At 40.9% G+C, this 13,548-nt stretch overlaps 1 protein-coding gene across 1 annotated transcript; it reads right to left on the minus strand.

Moving 5' to 3' along the window:
* Positions 1-224: 224 nt before the first annotated feature.
* On the minus strand, positions 225-5,672 carry LOC100689986 (interferon-induced protein 44-like). The gene is made up of 9 exons (XM_019356076.1): positions 5,613-5,672; positions 5,444-5,498; positions 4,952-4,984; positions 4,789-4,822; positions 1,685-1,877; positions 1,291-1,440; positions 933-1,104; positions 733-833; positions 225-528 (listed from the first exon to the last, which is right to left on the minus strand). The coding sequence occupies exons 2-9, from the start codon at positions 5,478-5,480 to the stop codon at positions 325-327; spliced, it is 924 nt and encodes a 307-aa protein (XP_019211621.1). The 5' UTR covers positions 5,481-5,498; positions 5,613-5,672; the 3' UTR covers positions 225-324.
* Positions 5,673-13,548: the final 7,876 nt, after the last annotated feature.

Here is a 13,548-nt window from a genome sequence, read left to right on the forward strand (position 1 = left end):
AAAACTTAAGAAACTCAAAATGCTGGGTCGAAATGACCCCAGAACCGTAACATTTTTAGCTTTTGATTAACAGGTTACAGGCATATATCTGTCATCCTTGCTGCAGTTACCATTTTGACTGTACAATAAATAACAAAAGTACATTTATTGATTTTCTTAAGATAAACAACTTGAAGTTTATTTGGATTTAATTTGAGAAAGAAAAAAGTTACAGAAAATAAGATAAAATTCAGTAGGTTAAAGTTTCTGATGAAAGTAACTTTTTGTGTGACTGTGATTGCAGCGATAGCAAAGCAAAATCATGTGTAGAGTAACTGAACATTTTCATTTTCTGTCCCCCTCACACATTGGTGACAGGTCACGATTATTCTGGTCATTCAGGTAGTCCTCTCCATAGTCAATGATCTTTTTCAGTACACTCAGTATCAGTGAATCCACACCGTCATCTGTCTCGATTTCTTTGTGGTAGTTCTTCACAAGGAAGATGCAGTTCAGAGGAAAACCCAGGGTCACGTTCACTGTGTCCATCTAAGTTAAACAATATTATTTTTTTTTAAACTGAAACTGTATTGTTGCACTAGTGACATAATTATAAATTACTTATTGAATTATTTGTAGTGATTCCAGCTGAGGTTTCTGTACAAATATACTGAAATGTGCAGCTGAATTATAGATGTTACATTCATGTGTAAACTGTCTACAAACTCATGAAAGTTACTTCTTTGAACATACCAGCTTATTCAAGTGCTTGCTCCTGTAGGCGTTCTTTATGTCTTTTTTGACTTCAGGACAGGCTTCATCAATTTTTGTCAGAATGGCTATTTGTGGGATCTCTGCCAATACAGAAACCAATGCAATCATTTTATTTCATGTTTTTCTAGTATATGAAATTGTGACATCATATATGCTCGTAGAACAACATCTGCTCTCACTTTTGTCACGAGCTGCTGCTCTGATATCTTTCATCTTTCTCCAAGTTTCACGATCAATTAAGCTCACTGTGTTAGCAGAAATGACAAAAACCATAATGTGGACGTTGTCATCGAAGGTGGAGGAACCTCTGTAATTAGGATCTGTTTCAGGCAAGGGGCATTTGGAATTGAACTGGAAAAAAATGAAAGAGCAAAATGACTGAAAACAGAAGAACTGTTGTAGTTAGGATCCAATTCACGCACGAGAGATGTGGGTTTGAACTGGGAAAAAAAAAAAGCAAAATCACTAAAACTTTTTTGCATGATACAGTTTCTGTATCACAGACTGTGTACAAGCATCTGAAAGAAAACATCATACCCTGTAATCTTCTTTGACATGTCCACTGATAGCAAGTTTGATGTCTTCCACCTGAATTCCGTTGTCACTGGACTGAAGCCCCATGGTGTCATTGAAGACAAAAGGGTAAAAGGTGTCTGGATTTCCTTTCTGAATTTTATATGTCCTGTACTGTAAATAAAAGAATATAGTGTTGTTATATCAGTGGCAGATATTAAAGACCCTAAACAATTTGGTATTTGCAGAATAGTTTACACTATAGTTGTACCTACTATCCTACTTTTTTAGTTCAATTTCTACAAAGCAGTTACCACTGCAGTGCTCTCCTGTAGTCCTAGAAAACCTTGTAGGAAATGTGTTTTTTGTAACGCTCTAACAGTAACTATGATAAGAATAGATACATCCTCATACATACTGCAATGGTGAAACTTTCGGGGGCTTTTGCTGCCAAAGCTCGAGTTGCGATTTTGCCTCTTAAAGTACTGTCGACAGAGTTGATGAAGCTGGACTTTCCAGCATCTGGTGGTCCATAAAGCAGAATTCTGAGATGCTCAACATCTTTGTGAGGCTTGTAATCTCTGACAAGCTGCAGGTCTCGCTCTCTTTCACTGTTCAATAAGAACATTAAATATGATTGAGTATGCACATAAAGTTTACACAACAGTGGCATGAACGCACACAAAATAACACAACAAGCAAACAAAACACTTGAGGGGTGTACTAACAAGCCAGACTGACATAGTCAGGATTGCATTGGCTGGCGTAATAATACTAAAAACCAGAGTCACACAAATTTAGCTTCATGATGGTGGTTATCACTTTCTGCCTGAGTGTGCATTGTTATCTTAAGGTAAGGTAATTTAACTGTAAAAGCAAAAGATCAGATTTCAACTTTGATAAGACAGCAGGGAGGATTATGGGCATGGCAGCTCCTATAAACACTCAAGAACTACTAGAACAGACCATCCTTAGACAGGCAGATGGCATTTTAACAGACCATCTTTAATGCATCTTTAAACTCTCCCAGTTTTTTCATAGTGTAGTAAATGACCTGTTTCAATGTCATTGACAAAGAGTTCTAGCTTGATTCAAACGCAAACACTGCTTGTTGAAGGGATAAGACTGTATTTCCAACGCCTTGCATTTTCACATTGAGCTGGTTCAGATGTTCAGTCATGTCCACGAGATAGTAAGAACTTAAGGCGCTTCTCAGTGTTAGCTAACTGAGGATGCTCAACATTTTTCATTTCAAGAAAAGTCCGTATTTCGCTCAGACAAGAGGCGAAACGGCTGAGCACTTGACAACCAATGCATATTGCTGTGCAGAAGAACACCAGGATAATTATTCCTAACTTTATTCAGCAGTGTTTTAAACTGGCATTCATTTAAAGCTCAGGCACCAATAAAGTTGACCACCCGAATGACCAGCGACATCACCTCACCAAGCTGCTTGCCACACGTCTGAGAAAAAGTGCCTCCTTAGGATGGGTCTCTTTTCATCTTCACGAAGAAGCACTACGAATCCTCTGTTTTTCCCCACTATGCACAGAGCACCATCAGTACACACCGAAATACGTTTACTTACTTTGTTGAGCTCAGTGAAAGACTTGAATAAATCCTCCCCTCTTGTTGTCCCTTTCATAGGCAAAACAGCAAGACTTTCCTCACCTAGTGTGAGACCAACAACATACCTTGCGATCATGCTGAACTGGGATAAATGGCTTACGTCTGTTGACTCATGCAAATCAAGAGAAAAGAATGGATGCATTTATGTCCTTCCCTTGTGTTTTGCCATTTGATTTGCCATCATGATGATACAATTGTGAACAGTTCTTGCAAACAGAGGCATGTCTTTTATTTGTTTAATTATCTTGTCTTTATGCGAAAAGTCATCAAGAAGTTCATTGGCAACATCAAGCACAAATGCACTGCAAAAACTCAAAATCTTACCAAGAGTATTTGTCTTATTTCTAGTCAAAATGATCTCATTACACTTAAAATAAGACAGAATCAGCTAAAGGGCAACATTTCAGTAAGCTAAAGGAACTTGTTTCAAGACAGTAAATCTTAAAACTAGGAAAAACTAGACAATTTTCACTTGTTTCATTGACAGATTTTTTTTACTTAATACAAGATATTTTAGCTTGAAATAAGTGAAAAAATCTGCCAATGAAACAAGCCATCTTCTTCGATAAAAGAGTTTCTGCAATTAGCTTGCTGACTACCTGGTTAAAAGGCAGGAAGTTTACTTCCTGACCTCACAATGACCCGTGTTTGTTAGGTAATATCCAATAAAAATTTGGTGTTTTTTCTGGAGGACAGCTGTGATTGGCTCCAGCCACCCCCAACCATGAACATGAGGGGTAAGAAATTAATGGATTGAAAGATATGAGAATGTTCTATATTTTTAACGTTATTATTATTTTTTTGTTAAAGATTTGTCTGCGAGCCAGGTGCAGCAATCAAAAGAGCCACATCTGGCTCGTGAGCCATAGGTTCTCGACCCCTGCTCTAAGCATTCTTTTTAATGTTTTTGTTATTCTATTTTTATATTTATCGGTTTTGTGATGGTATGGAGGAGTACAATGGGTCTGTGTGCTGTAACCCCTCTGTCCAAAGCAAATTTCTTCCAAGGGAGACAAATAAAGAGACTTTCATGTTGTTAATTAGAATTTGTTAAATAGGGTATTTTTTGCACTGACTACCTGTGAATAAAACAGGTAGTTGGGAATATATGCCAGGATATTGGACTATATGCCAATTCCATTTAATCACTGTTTTTCCTACAGTATTGAAATGATAACACAATGTTAGCATACCTGAGTTGTGCCGTAAAGGTAGTGGTTCTCTGGTGTTGCCTCCACTGATGTAGATTGAGTATGACTTTTTTTTATATAAGCATGCTTTCAGTTTCATCTGGCTTCCAGGAATTTCCCCCTCACTTGTCCAAACTAGTCTGTTATAGCTTCTTTGTTTGTATGTGTCTGGCATGATCTGTATGTGGCAGGCAGGAATGCAGAACCCGAATGGAGACTCTTGGAGACGAAAAGTGAACTAAAACCAGCTTTATTGCTGGATATGAGGGAAACTAACTAAACCGAGGAATACAAAATAAACTAGAAAGACAAGGCATGTGATTTTGTTAAATAAAAGTTTGCTTTGACATATCATGTAACTCATTGGCCTGATTGTCAGAGACATAAAAGGAAAATGTGATGATGACCTATAAAGATTATAAGAAGTATAACACCAAGAGGCAAGTGAGAAGCAACAGCAGAAAATAACTATCCTGTGAATTCCTAATGTAATACCTTTATTTCAGGACTCAGTGCACGCTCAGCACTGTGATTCATTGCCAGCAATGCAGCTGCACACTGGAGGTTTGAATCTCTCTACTGATACATTTACACATTATTTAATCCGGTCTGAGACTGACATCAAATGGCAAACATGTGTTAAAAACATAACTCACATTTAAGTTCTAGAACACAAAGAATAAACCACGCCCGTAATACTCACTTCCATGGTATTTTCCTTTCCTCTTCCCGTAAAACTGTAAAATGAACATGTTAATTGTGTGAATCACAAGGGAACGAATTTGTTTTAAATTCATTATACATTGTTATGTGTTGGTTTAATCTTAAAGGTCAAAGAATGTTCTATTAAATTTTAAATTTCTTACGGGGAGGTGAAGGGGGAGGTGAAGGGGGAGTACCTGCAATTAAAATATGACATTCTAACAACATGTTGACAACACTTTTCCATATTCAGTGTTACTTATATAATTTACTTCCTTATGTTAAATGAAATGTTACAATTTGCTATGTTCAGATTAAAAGTACATCATGGTTTTTTTCCATTATAAAATCACTTTGCAAAATTCAATGACTGATCAAGATCAAGTTAAGATGAGAATCCAGGATTTTCTTTTTTAGCAGCTTTACTGTACACACCTCAAAAAACTATTCAGTAAGGCAAGTTTTATGCATATAGAGTAATATTATATGAAAAAGCCCAAAGAGCTTGACATGCATGAAAACACACTGAGAGCAAAATTTTAAAAAAAGAAAACAAAATTCATGAACTTATTAAAGCAGAGCTGCAAACAAACAAGTAAATCATCACAAATATGTAAGCCATAAACATGTTACATAAAAAAAAAAGAACTGCTTACCCGAAATAGATTTGATAATTTTCCTAAAGAAGCTCATGTTTTTTGTACCGACTACCTGTGAATAAAACAGGTAGTTGGGAATATATGCCAGGATATTGGACTATATACCAATTGCATTTAATCATTGTTTTTCCTACAGTATTGAAATGATAAGACAAAGTTAGCATACCTGAATATCCAATTGTGTCGTAAAGGTAGTGGTTCTCTGGTGTTGCCTCCACTGAAGTAGACTGAGTATGACTCTTTTTTTATATAAACATGCTTTCAGTTTTAGGACATGTGACTTGTAGAAATTTCCTCCTAACTTGTCCATACTAGTCGGTTATAGCTTCTTTGTTTGTATGTGTCTACCATGATCTGTGTGCAGTGGAATGGAAGACCTGAAGGCAGGGTGTACCCCACCTTCCTATGACAACATGTGTCATTAAGGGTAATAATAATAAAAACATTTTAATTAGAGTTGCCTTTAAAGACCCCTCAAGGTCACTTTACATTAATACAACAAAATAAAAACAAAAGGTAAATGAAAAACAAAAAAAAATAAGTATTAAAGTATAAAAGCTAATAAGGTAAAAACAGACAAAAACGAAGTCATGATGAAGGGTATGTAATTCTGAATAGACGGGTTTAAAAGTAGAGAGAGAGTTTGTAGTCTGGAGATCTGGTGGAAGTGCATTCCAAAGTCTCGGGTCAGAACAGCTAAAGACTGAGTACCATGGTAGTCTGGCAAGCAGGTGGAACAGACAGAAGGGAAGCTGAAGAAGAGCGGAGTGTACGATGGGGTGAGTATGTATGAAGAAGATCAGATAAATATGGGGGTGCGAGTTTATGAAGCACGTTGAAAATAAGAAGCAGGATCTTGAAATTGACATGGAGGTGAACTGGAAGCCAGTGGAGCTGTTTAGGAACAGGTGTTATATGTCCAATAGATTTAACTCTGAATATAATACGAGCAGCTGTATTTTGAACTAACTGCAGTTCATGGAGAGATTTGTGAGGTAGACCATAAAGAAGAGAACTACAGTAATCTAAATGAGATGTGACGGGCACTGACAAGTGTGGCGATACTGTTTGTAGTGACGAAGGACAGTTAATATTATGAAGATAAAAATAACAAGCGCGAGTGATATTATTTATATGTGCTGTAAAGAAAAGAGTGCTGCCGAGGATGACAAAAAGACTCTTAACCTGAGGGGAAGGTGTGACAATACCAGTGTTCGGTAAGTTGCTTTAAATTAGTAACTTACTTTCATTACCAGTTACTTCTATCAAAAGTAGCTCAGTTACCTCAACTTACTCGTTACTTTCAAAGTAACTAGTTAATAGGGAAAGTAACTTTGGTTTTACTCAGAATTATCTTACTAATGTGTTGGTTCCCTAACTGGATAACCAACAAGGATGTCAGTCATCTAGCTTGCTTACATGTTAGCAGTATCCTGCCACAAGTGCACTGTGCCACCTACCAACAGGAAGGAAAAAATCATGTGCATATTTCCCCGAGAGAAATGCCTCGCCTGGACCGTTGTCGACTGCTGCCATGATTCTAGCCCTACATCACAGCGTCATGTGCGCTTTTTACGTCCAACACAGAAACTGCAGTCATGGTGCTTTCAATTGTACTCGGAACTCTGAAATTCTGCCTTCCGAGTAGGAAGATGTAGGTAATTCTAGACTGCAGATGAGCTGAATATGTGTTTAGTAGTAATTTGTTTTTGTAGATGGCTAGCAAAACAATCATTTTCAAAGATGTTGCCATATTAAAATCCCGACTTCTCTGACGAGGGTAACCAGAACGCCGTTTGCTTGAGTGTGACATCATTCCCAGGTCCGTGTTCCGATTTCCTTATTTTATTTTTTTTCTTTTGCCTGTCCCGTTTGGTTGTTTTGCCATCAGAATTATTGTCTAAAGGCAAAGAAAGATGCCCAACGGATTTACTTTACCAAATGGACCATCCCAGCCTTGCCGTAATGGTCTATTTGATTCACCTTTTATTGCTTATTTTATTTTATTTTTTTTATTTTCACTTGCTAGATACGGGACAGACTTGAATGAGGAAAAGAAAAGGGAGAAAGAAAGAGGAGGAAAAAACAGCGGAGAAGAGGGACGGGGATGAAGGGCAAAAAACAAAAACAACAAAACAAGCAGACAAAAAGTACATACATCAATCACCTGGATCACCTGTTGAGAAAGAAAAAAGAAAACAAGCAGAAGAAAACAAGAGCAATAGAATAAAAAACATCTCGATGATCTATGGGAATATAACACTAAATACTAAATATTAAACATTATTGTGCAGCACGTAAGATCGACAGCGCACAGTGTGCTTTGAGGTAGGAGCCAAAAAGGGTGTAGTTTGTGTGTGTGATCACCCGTGTGTACACCTGTGAGCATGAAAGCGCTTGTTTTTAAAAGGTTCCTTCATGTAATGATCTGTTAGAGGGTGTGGGGGGCCACAGCCCCGTCCCCCAGGGCATGAAGCAGGTATGGAGGAGATCAAGACTCCAGACATCCAGAGGCCCCCAGAACACAAGAGACCAAGGAAGACCGACAGAGGGGCAGCTGCGCCACTATCCCAGAAAGAGCTGAGGAGAGTCCCAGATGAGGGGTCACTCAGCAGCCACGGAGCAGAAGCCAAGGGGGGTTGCAGTGACGTGCCCGTGAGCTCCGCCGGCAGCCAGCTGTGCCAGAGTGACCGAGCCCCAGGCCGAGAGGCCGAGGGCACCCCACCCCCGAAGTGGCCCGAGCGAGCCCCAGGCTCCAGGCCCCGATAAGCAGCCACCAAGGAGTGAGCCGGTGTGTACCTGGACGCCCATCCCTGGACACAAAGAACCACCATGTCTGAGGGCGTCTGCCACTGGCAGGGGAAGTGGTGGGGGAGATAGGCCTCCATACCTTGGAGGGCCTGAGATGTCCCCAGAGAGGTGGGGTCTGATACCCAACCTGACATATAGACACAGACATACAGGCACACACAGATACCAACATCCATTCCCACCCTCATGCTCTCATATGCAATTACTTAACACTCAACCAACGTGGAGACAGACATAGAGAGGCACTGTACACACAATCACACTCCCCAAGCGTACTCTAAGAACCGGGTCTAGGTACCCTTGCCCCTGGAGGGGGAAACTGCACCCAGATCCAGGTGGTGTCACCCTTTTCCCTGCGGTGGGGAGAAGCAGACCGCCCCGACTCCGCAGCAGCAGGGAGGCCCCATGATAGGTTTGTAGCTTAACCCTATTCGCTGGAACGTTGAAGACAATGTAATTACACAGCAAAGCAAGACACGAGTAGGCAAAGTTCTTTATGTTTCTCGTGCACGGGAGAGAACTGGACAAACGCCGTTCCTTCGCTTGACTCCAGTTGCTCTCGTCCGCTCCCCCGTAACACCGCTCTTTTATTGAGGTTACATGAATATGCTTAGGTTCATTAACATATGATGTATACATACACACGAAGAGTGCCTTGCCTGTGCATTGTGTAAGCATGTGTGTGTGTGTGTGTGTGTGTGTGTGGGGTCAAGATGTGACCCCGTGAAGACTCCCCAAATCTGGTGCCAGGAGTCTAGCGGTCCATCTAAACAAAAGGCTCTTACACTCAAACAGATATACGTGTGTTTGCTATACCATATATCAGCAAGAGAAGATACAACCTCTCCTAGGAGGTGTGTGATCTATGCCAGAACACTCTGAAGGGGAGTGAACACACTCCCCTCTTCATGCTACACAGAGTTCTTACAGACCTCCTAGGATGAGACATTCTTTCAATCTACAAATGATTATATACTTCTAAGCATATATGAGTAAATATTTCTAAGCATAAATGACAATAAACAATACAAATCTAACACCCCACATTCCAGACCCCAGTCGGACGGCCAACTCCTCCTCCTAGCCCCCCTGCTCCAGCAGGCCGCAGAGAACGGGGGTGTGAGAAGACTCCAAACCTCCCTCCGCCCGCTCATATGTAGTGTTGATGTATGTGTGTTCTAAGGTGCATTTAAAACCCAGGAGGGCATGGAGCTACCTGCCAGAGAGCAGCAGGTAAGCGCATAGCCCCTCCTACTAGCCCTCAATGTCTACGTGTATTTAAAATTGAGAGGTGGGCAACGACGCCAGGGGTGAGGTGTACACCCTGATGGTCTTTTGGAGTCCGTGTAGCGTGTCCACCCCCAAGATCCTATATGTATGTGTTATGAGAGTGTGAGTAATGTGGATGTTTAAGTTGTGGGATAAAATTGAGGCACAGGCAGCCAGAAGGGGGACGGGGGGGGTGACTCCCCTGCACCCTGGTGACACACCCCTACCCCAAGGCCCTGCATGTGTGGGTGATTGTGGTGGAGCGGGAAGAGGGAGGCAGCTGGAGATGGGGAGGGAAGGAAGGGAGGGGCAAGTGACCCCTCCCTGGGGCCATCTCCCCCGCTGACCCCAGTAGGCACCCCCATACTCAGCAAACCACCAGGGAAAGGGGGCCCAGGCCCATCCGGACCGGGCCCCAGTGCAGCAGCGTCGCCCGGCCCCACAGAGGCCGGGACAACCCACCCGACCCCACCACAGAGAAAACTGCACCCACCCCGTCATCCACTCATCTTCCAGACTACACAAGACAATAGACGCCCAGGCTGAGATCTTCCTCCACCTCTCCTGTATCTCCCCCTCCTACAGAGTGAGTTCCTGAAGAGAGGAGATGTCCTGCAAGATGTGACAACCTCCCCCACCAGTTGAAGAGCCCCCCAGGTGGCTCGATGCACTGGCGGCACCCTGCGCCAGGGCTGGGCCCCCATACACCCACCCGCGCACAACCCCGGCAACACACCAACCAGGACCCAAGCCCCCAACCCAGAGACGGAGCGCCCCCAGAACCTCACGCCCGTCCCGGACCCACCCAGGGGCAGCCAGGCTACCAGGTCAGTAACCCACGTCCGTCAGCACAGACCCTCCCCTAGCCCGGCTGCGCGCAGCCACGAGGAAACCATCACCTAAGAGCCAACAGAGCCCTTAATAGGCCATGACCGCTACCCCGGGTTGAACCCCCCAAGGAAGATGCTCCTGGGGAACCCACCGACGCTCTAAGCCTGCCCCTACCCCCACACCAATCACAACAGCAAAGGTGGGACCAAACTATGACCCCCGACCCCCACTAGGTGATGGAGCTGATCAAAGGAGCCCAGAGCAATTGATCTGATGTGGTGGCAGAGGCTGTATCAAGACTAATGTAATCTAATAGATAATTTCTATATTGGTTAGAATTAAGATTATTTTTATTTTTCCAGTTCATGAGGACTGTTTTCTTGGCTATGCATATGGGCTATATTCTTTTCTGTAATGACATTATCTAAGCTGCCCAACAAACATACTAAAGGGGAAGTTGGAATGTTACATTTCAGACACTTCGATAAGTCTTCACATATCTCGTGCCAGAACTTCTGAACTGGTGGACAGAACCAAAGAGCATGGATATAATTGTCCGGTGAATTGGTTTGGCAGTGTGAGCAGTTGTTGGTAGACGTAAAGCCCATCTTGAACATCCGATGACCTGTATAGTGCACTCTATGTAGTACTTTGTATTGAATTAATTGAAGACGTTCTTGCATTCTATGCCCTTAATTACTGAATTCTGTCTAATTGCTGCTGCTAGTGGTTCAATAAAAATTGCAAACAGTGAAGGGGAGAGTGGGCATCCCTGCCTGGTGCCCCTCAGGAGACAGAAGCTGGAGGATGTCTGGTCATTTGTTCTGACACAAGCTGTTGGGGAATTATATAATATTTTAACCAGTTAATGAAAGAGGATCCAAAACCAAATTTGTGTAACGTTGCAAATAGAAATTTCCAGTTAACTCTGTCAAATGCTTTTTCTGCATCTAAAGAAAATATTGTAGTTTCAAGTTTTTTACTGTATGAGTAGTCTATCAAATTAAGTAATCTGCGTGTATTTGTTGATGAGTGCCTACCTTTTATGAAACCAGTTTGGTCAGGATGAATTAAGAGGGGGGTCATTTTCTCTGGTCTCTTTGAAAGAGCTTTGCAGATTATTTTAAGGTCTACATTTATAAGGGATATTGGGCGATAGCTTGAGGGATATACAGGGTCTTTGCCTGATTTTAGCAGGAGATTAATGTTTGCAGAATTCATATTTGATGGAAGTCTGCCATTTTCTTTGATTTCCAACAACGTTCTGTAAAAAACTGGTGCTAGAATCATCCAGAATTCTTTGTAGAATTCTGCAGGAAAGCTGTCTGGACCTGGAGCGTTATTATTGGGCATACTTATCAGGGCTTCCTGGAGTTCACCTGATGTCAGTGGCGAATCCAGTGCCATTGCTTGAGTGTTGTTAACCCCGATTCTTTTGTCCCCATGATAGAACAGAGAAAACCCGACTCATAGTGGTCAAAACATTTTATATTTCTTTTTATTCAATCATCTTCCGGAAGAGAGAGACCCCTGCACAGCCCAAACGCCAGTTGCAGGATCTCTGCCCACTAATACACAAGCAGTTGTTTTTATAACATCAGGGTTTATGTATCTGCGTCAAAGCAGGTACATCACATGCATAAGTTTCAAAACCACAAATGTTCTGTTGACAACTTGTGACACAGTTAAAAAGAACATTCTCACAGTCTCCACGGCAGGTGCTTCCTGTTCATCTTCTGACTCTCACTTATCTCTGGAAAATCAGACGCACGTCCTCCAACAAACTGTCACTTACGCAGGCACAAAAATGCATTTACAAGCAAAATAGGTCTGAACTCTTACCTATAAATGAGTTTACCTACGGTGTGTGTGTGTGTGTCTCGACCTCAAACGCACTCTGTCTCACCTCGCCAACTAAACTCATGACCTCTTACCAGACAGAAGCCACTCTCATGTGTGTAATAACCTAACTGAAACTATATATGTAATATATTAAATAAATGTTTTAATCAAATGCTACTGCTCAAAGCTTAATAAAAAGGATATAAACAAATAAAAGATAATAATGAATAACCTGGTTCGTCAAATAGCATCATCCAAACTCAAACGCAGCAGGTTGCTGAATACACTCAGGCCTTTATTCAGGCCTGTTTCTAGATTATATGTGGTGTATATGTATTGTAAGCGTGTTCTTTTCCATAGCTCAAAGTCACTTACACAATAGATTGTCTGGACATAGCGCCAAACAAAGCTTACGACCTTCCACTAGCTGACTGAGCTTCAATTCTTTAGCAAACACAAAAATGCAATATTATACAATGATTATAGCTGCACCTGTAATAAAAGGTTAATATGTGATTATGATAACACCTGTAATACAAATTGTAACATAATGCCAACAGCTTCAATAAATGCTTTGATGAAATGATGATTAATGCAATGATAAAGATGATGGTTATGAACAGTAGCAGTAAAATAATTTCTTTAATCCCACAGTGTCTAATAATTTTGGAAGAGTTAGTCTAAAAACTGCTCAATTTCATTTTTTGATGGGTTTATTTGTGGTGAATACAACGTTTTATAGAAATCCCTGAAAATGTTGTTTATTTGTTTCAGTTCATATATTGTGTTCCCAGATGAATCTTGAACAGCACATATAGTGTTTTTTTCTTTATTTATTTTTAGATGGTTTGCTAGAAATTGACCGGATTTATTACCATGTTCATAATTTTGCAAGCGTAGTCTTTGTACTAAGAATTCTGTTTTGTTTTTTTTATCAATTATCTCATTTAATTCTAGTTTTGTTTTGCATATTTTGTTCAATGTTTCCTGATCTTGGTGGGACGCGTAGGCTTCTTCTAGTGATTTGATGGTTTTTTCTAATTCCTGAATATTTTTGTTTTCTTTTTTCTTTTTATGTGATGAGAAAGAAATTATTTTACCTCTCATCACAGCTTTCCCTGCTTCCCATAGAACAGAAGCTGATGTTCCAGGAGTGTCATTAAAGACTAAGTATGAAGTCCACTCCTTTTTAAAATATTTAATGAAGTCTTCATCTTTAAGTAGTGATGTATTAAATCTCCAGTTTTTACTTGGCGTAGTATTATTCTTGTGCATTAGTGTTAAAGATATGTAAGATGTGTATAAAGCTGAAAAAGCTGAAAATTGTGCTGAAAAGGGAAGAAGAGGCC

This window comes from Oreochromis niloticus, unplaced genomic scaffold, assembly GCF_001858045.2.
Source record: "Oreochromis niloticus isolate F11D_XX unplaced genomic scaffold, O_niloticus_UMD_NMBU tig00001453_pilon, whole genome shotgun sequence".
NCBI lineage: Eukaryota > Metazoa > Chordata > Actinopteri > Cichliformes > Cichlidae > Oreochromis > Oreochromis niloticus.

Coding starts and splice junctions, on each gene's coding strand:
- LOC100689986 (XM_019356076.1), bottom strand. CDS start 5,480: ATGAGCTTCTTTAGGAAAATTATCAAATCTATTTCGG. Junction 1,441..1,684: donor CCGAAAGTTTCACCATTGCA/GTATGTATGAGG, acceptor TTTTATTTACAG/TACAGGACATATAAAATTCA. Junction 834..932: donor AGCAGCAGCTCGTGACAAAA/GTGAGAGCAGAT, acceptor CTGTATTGGCAG/AGATCCCACAAATAGCCATT.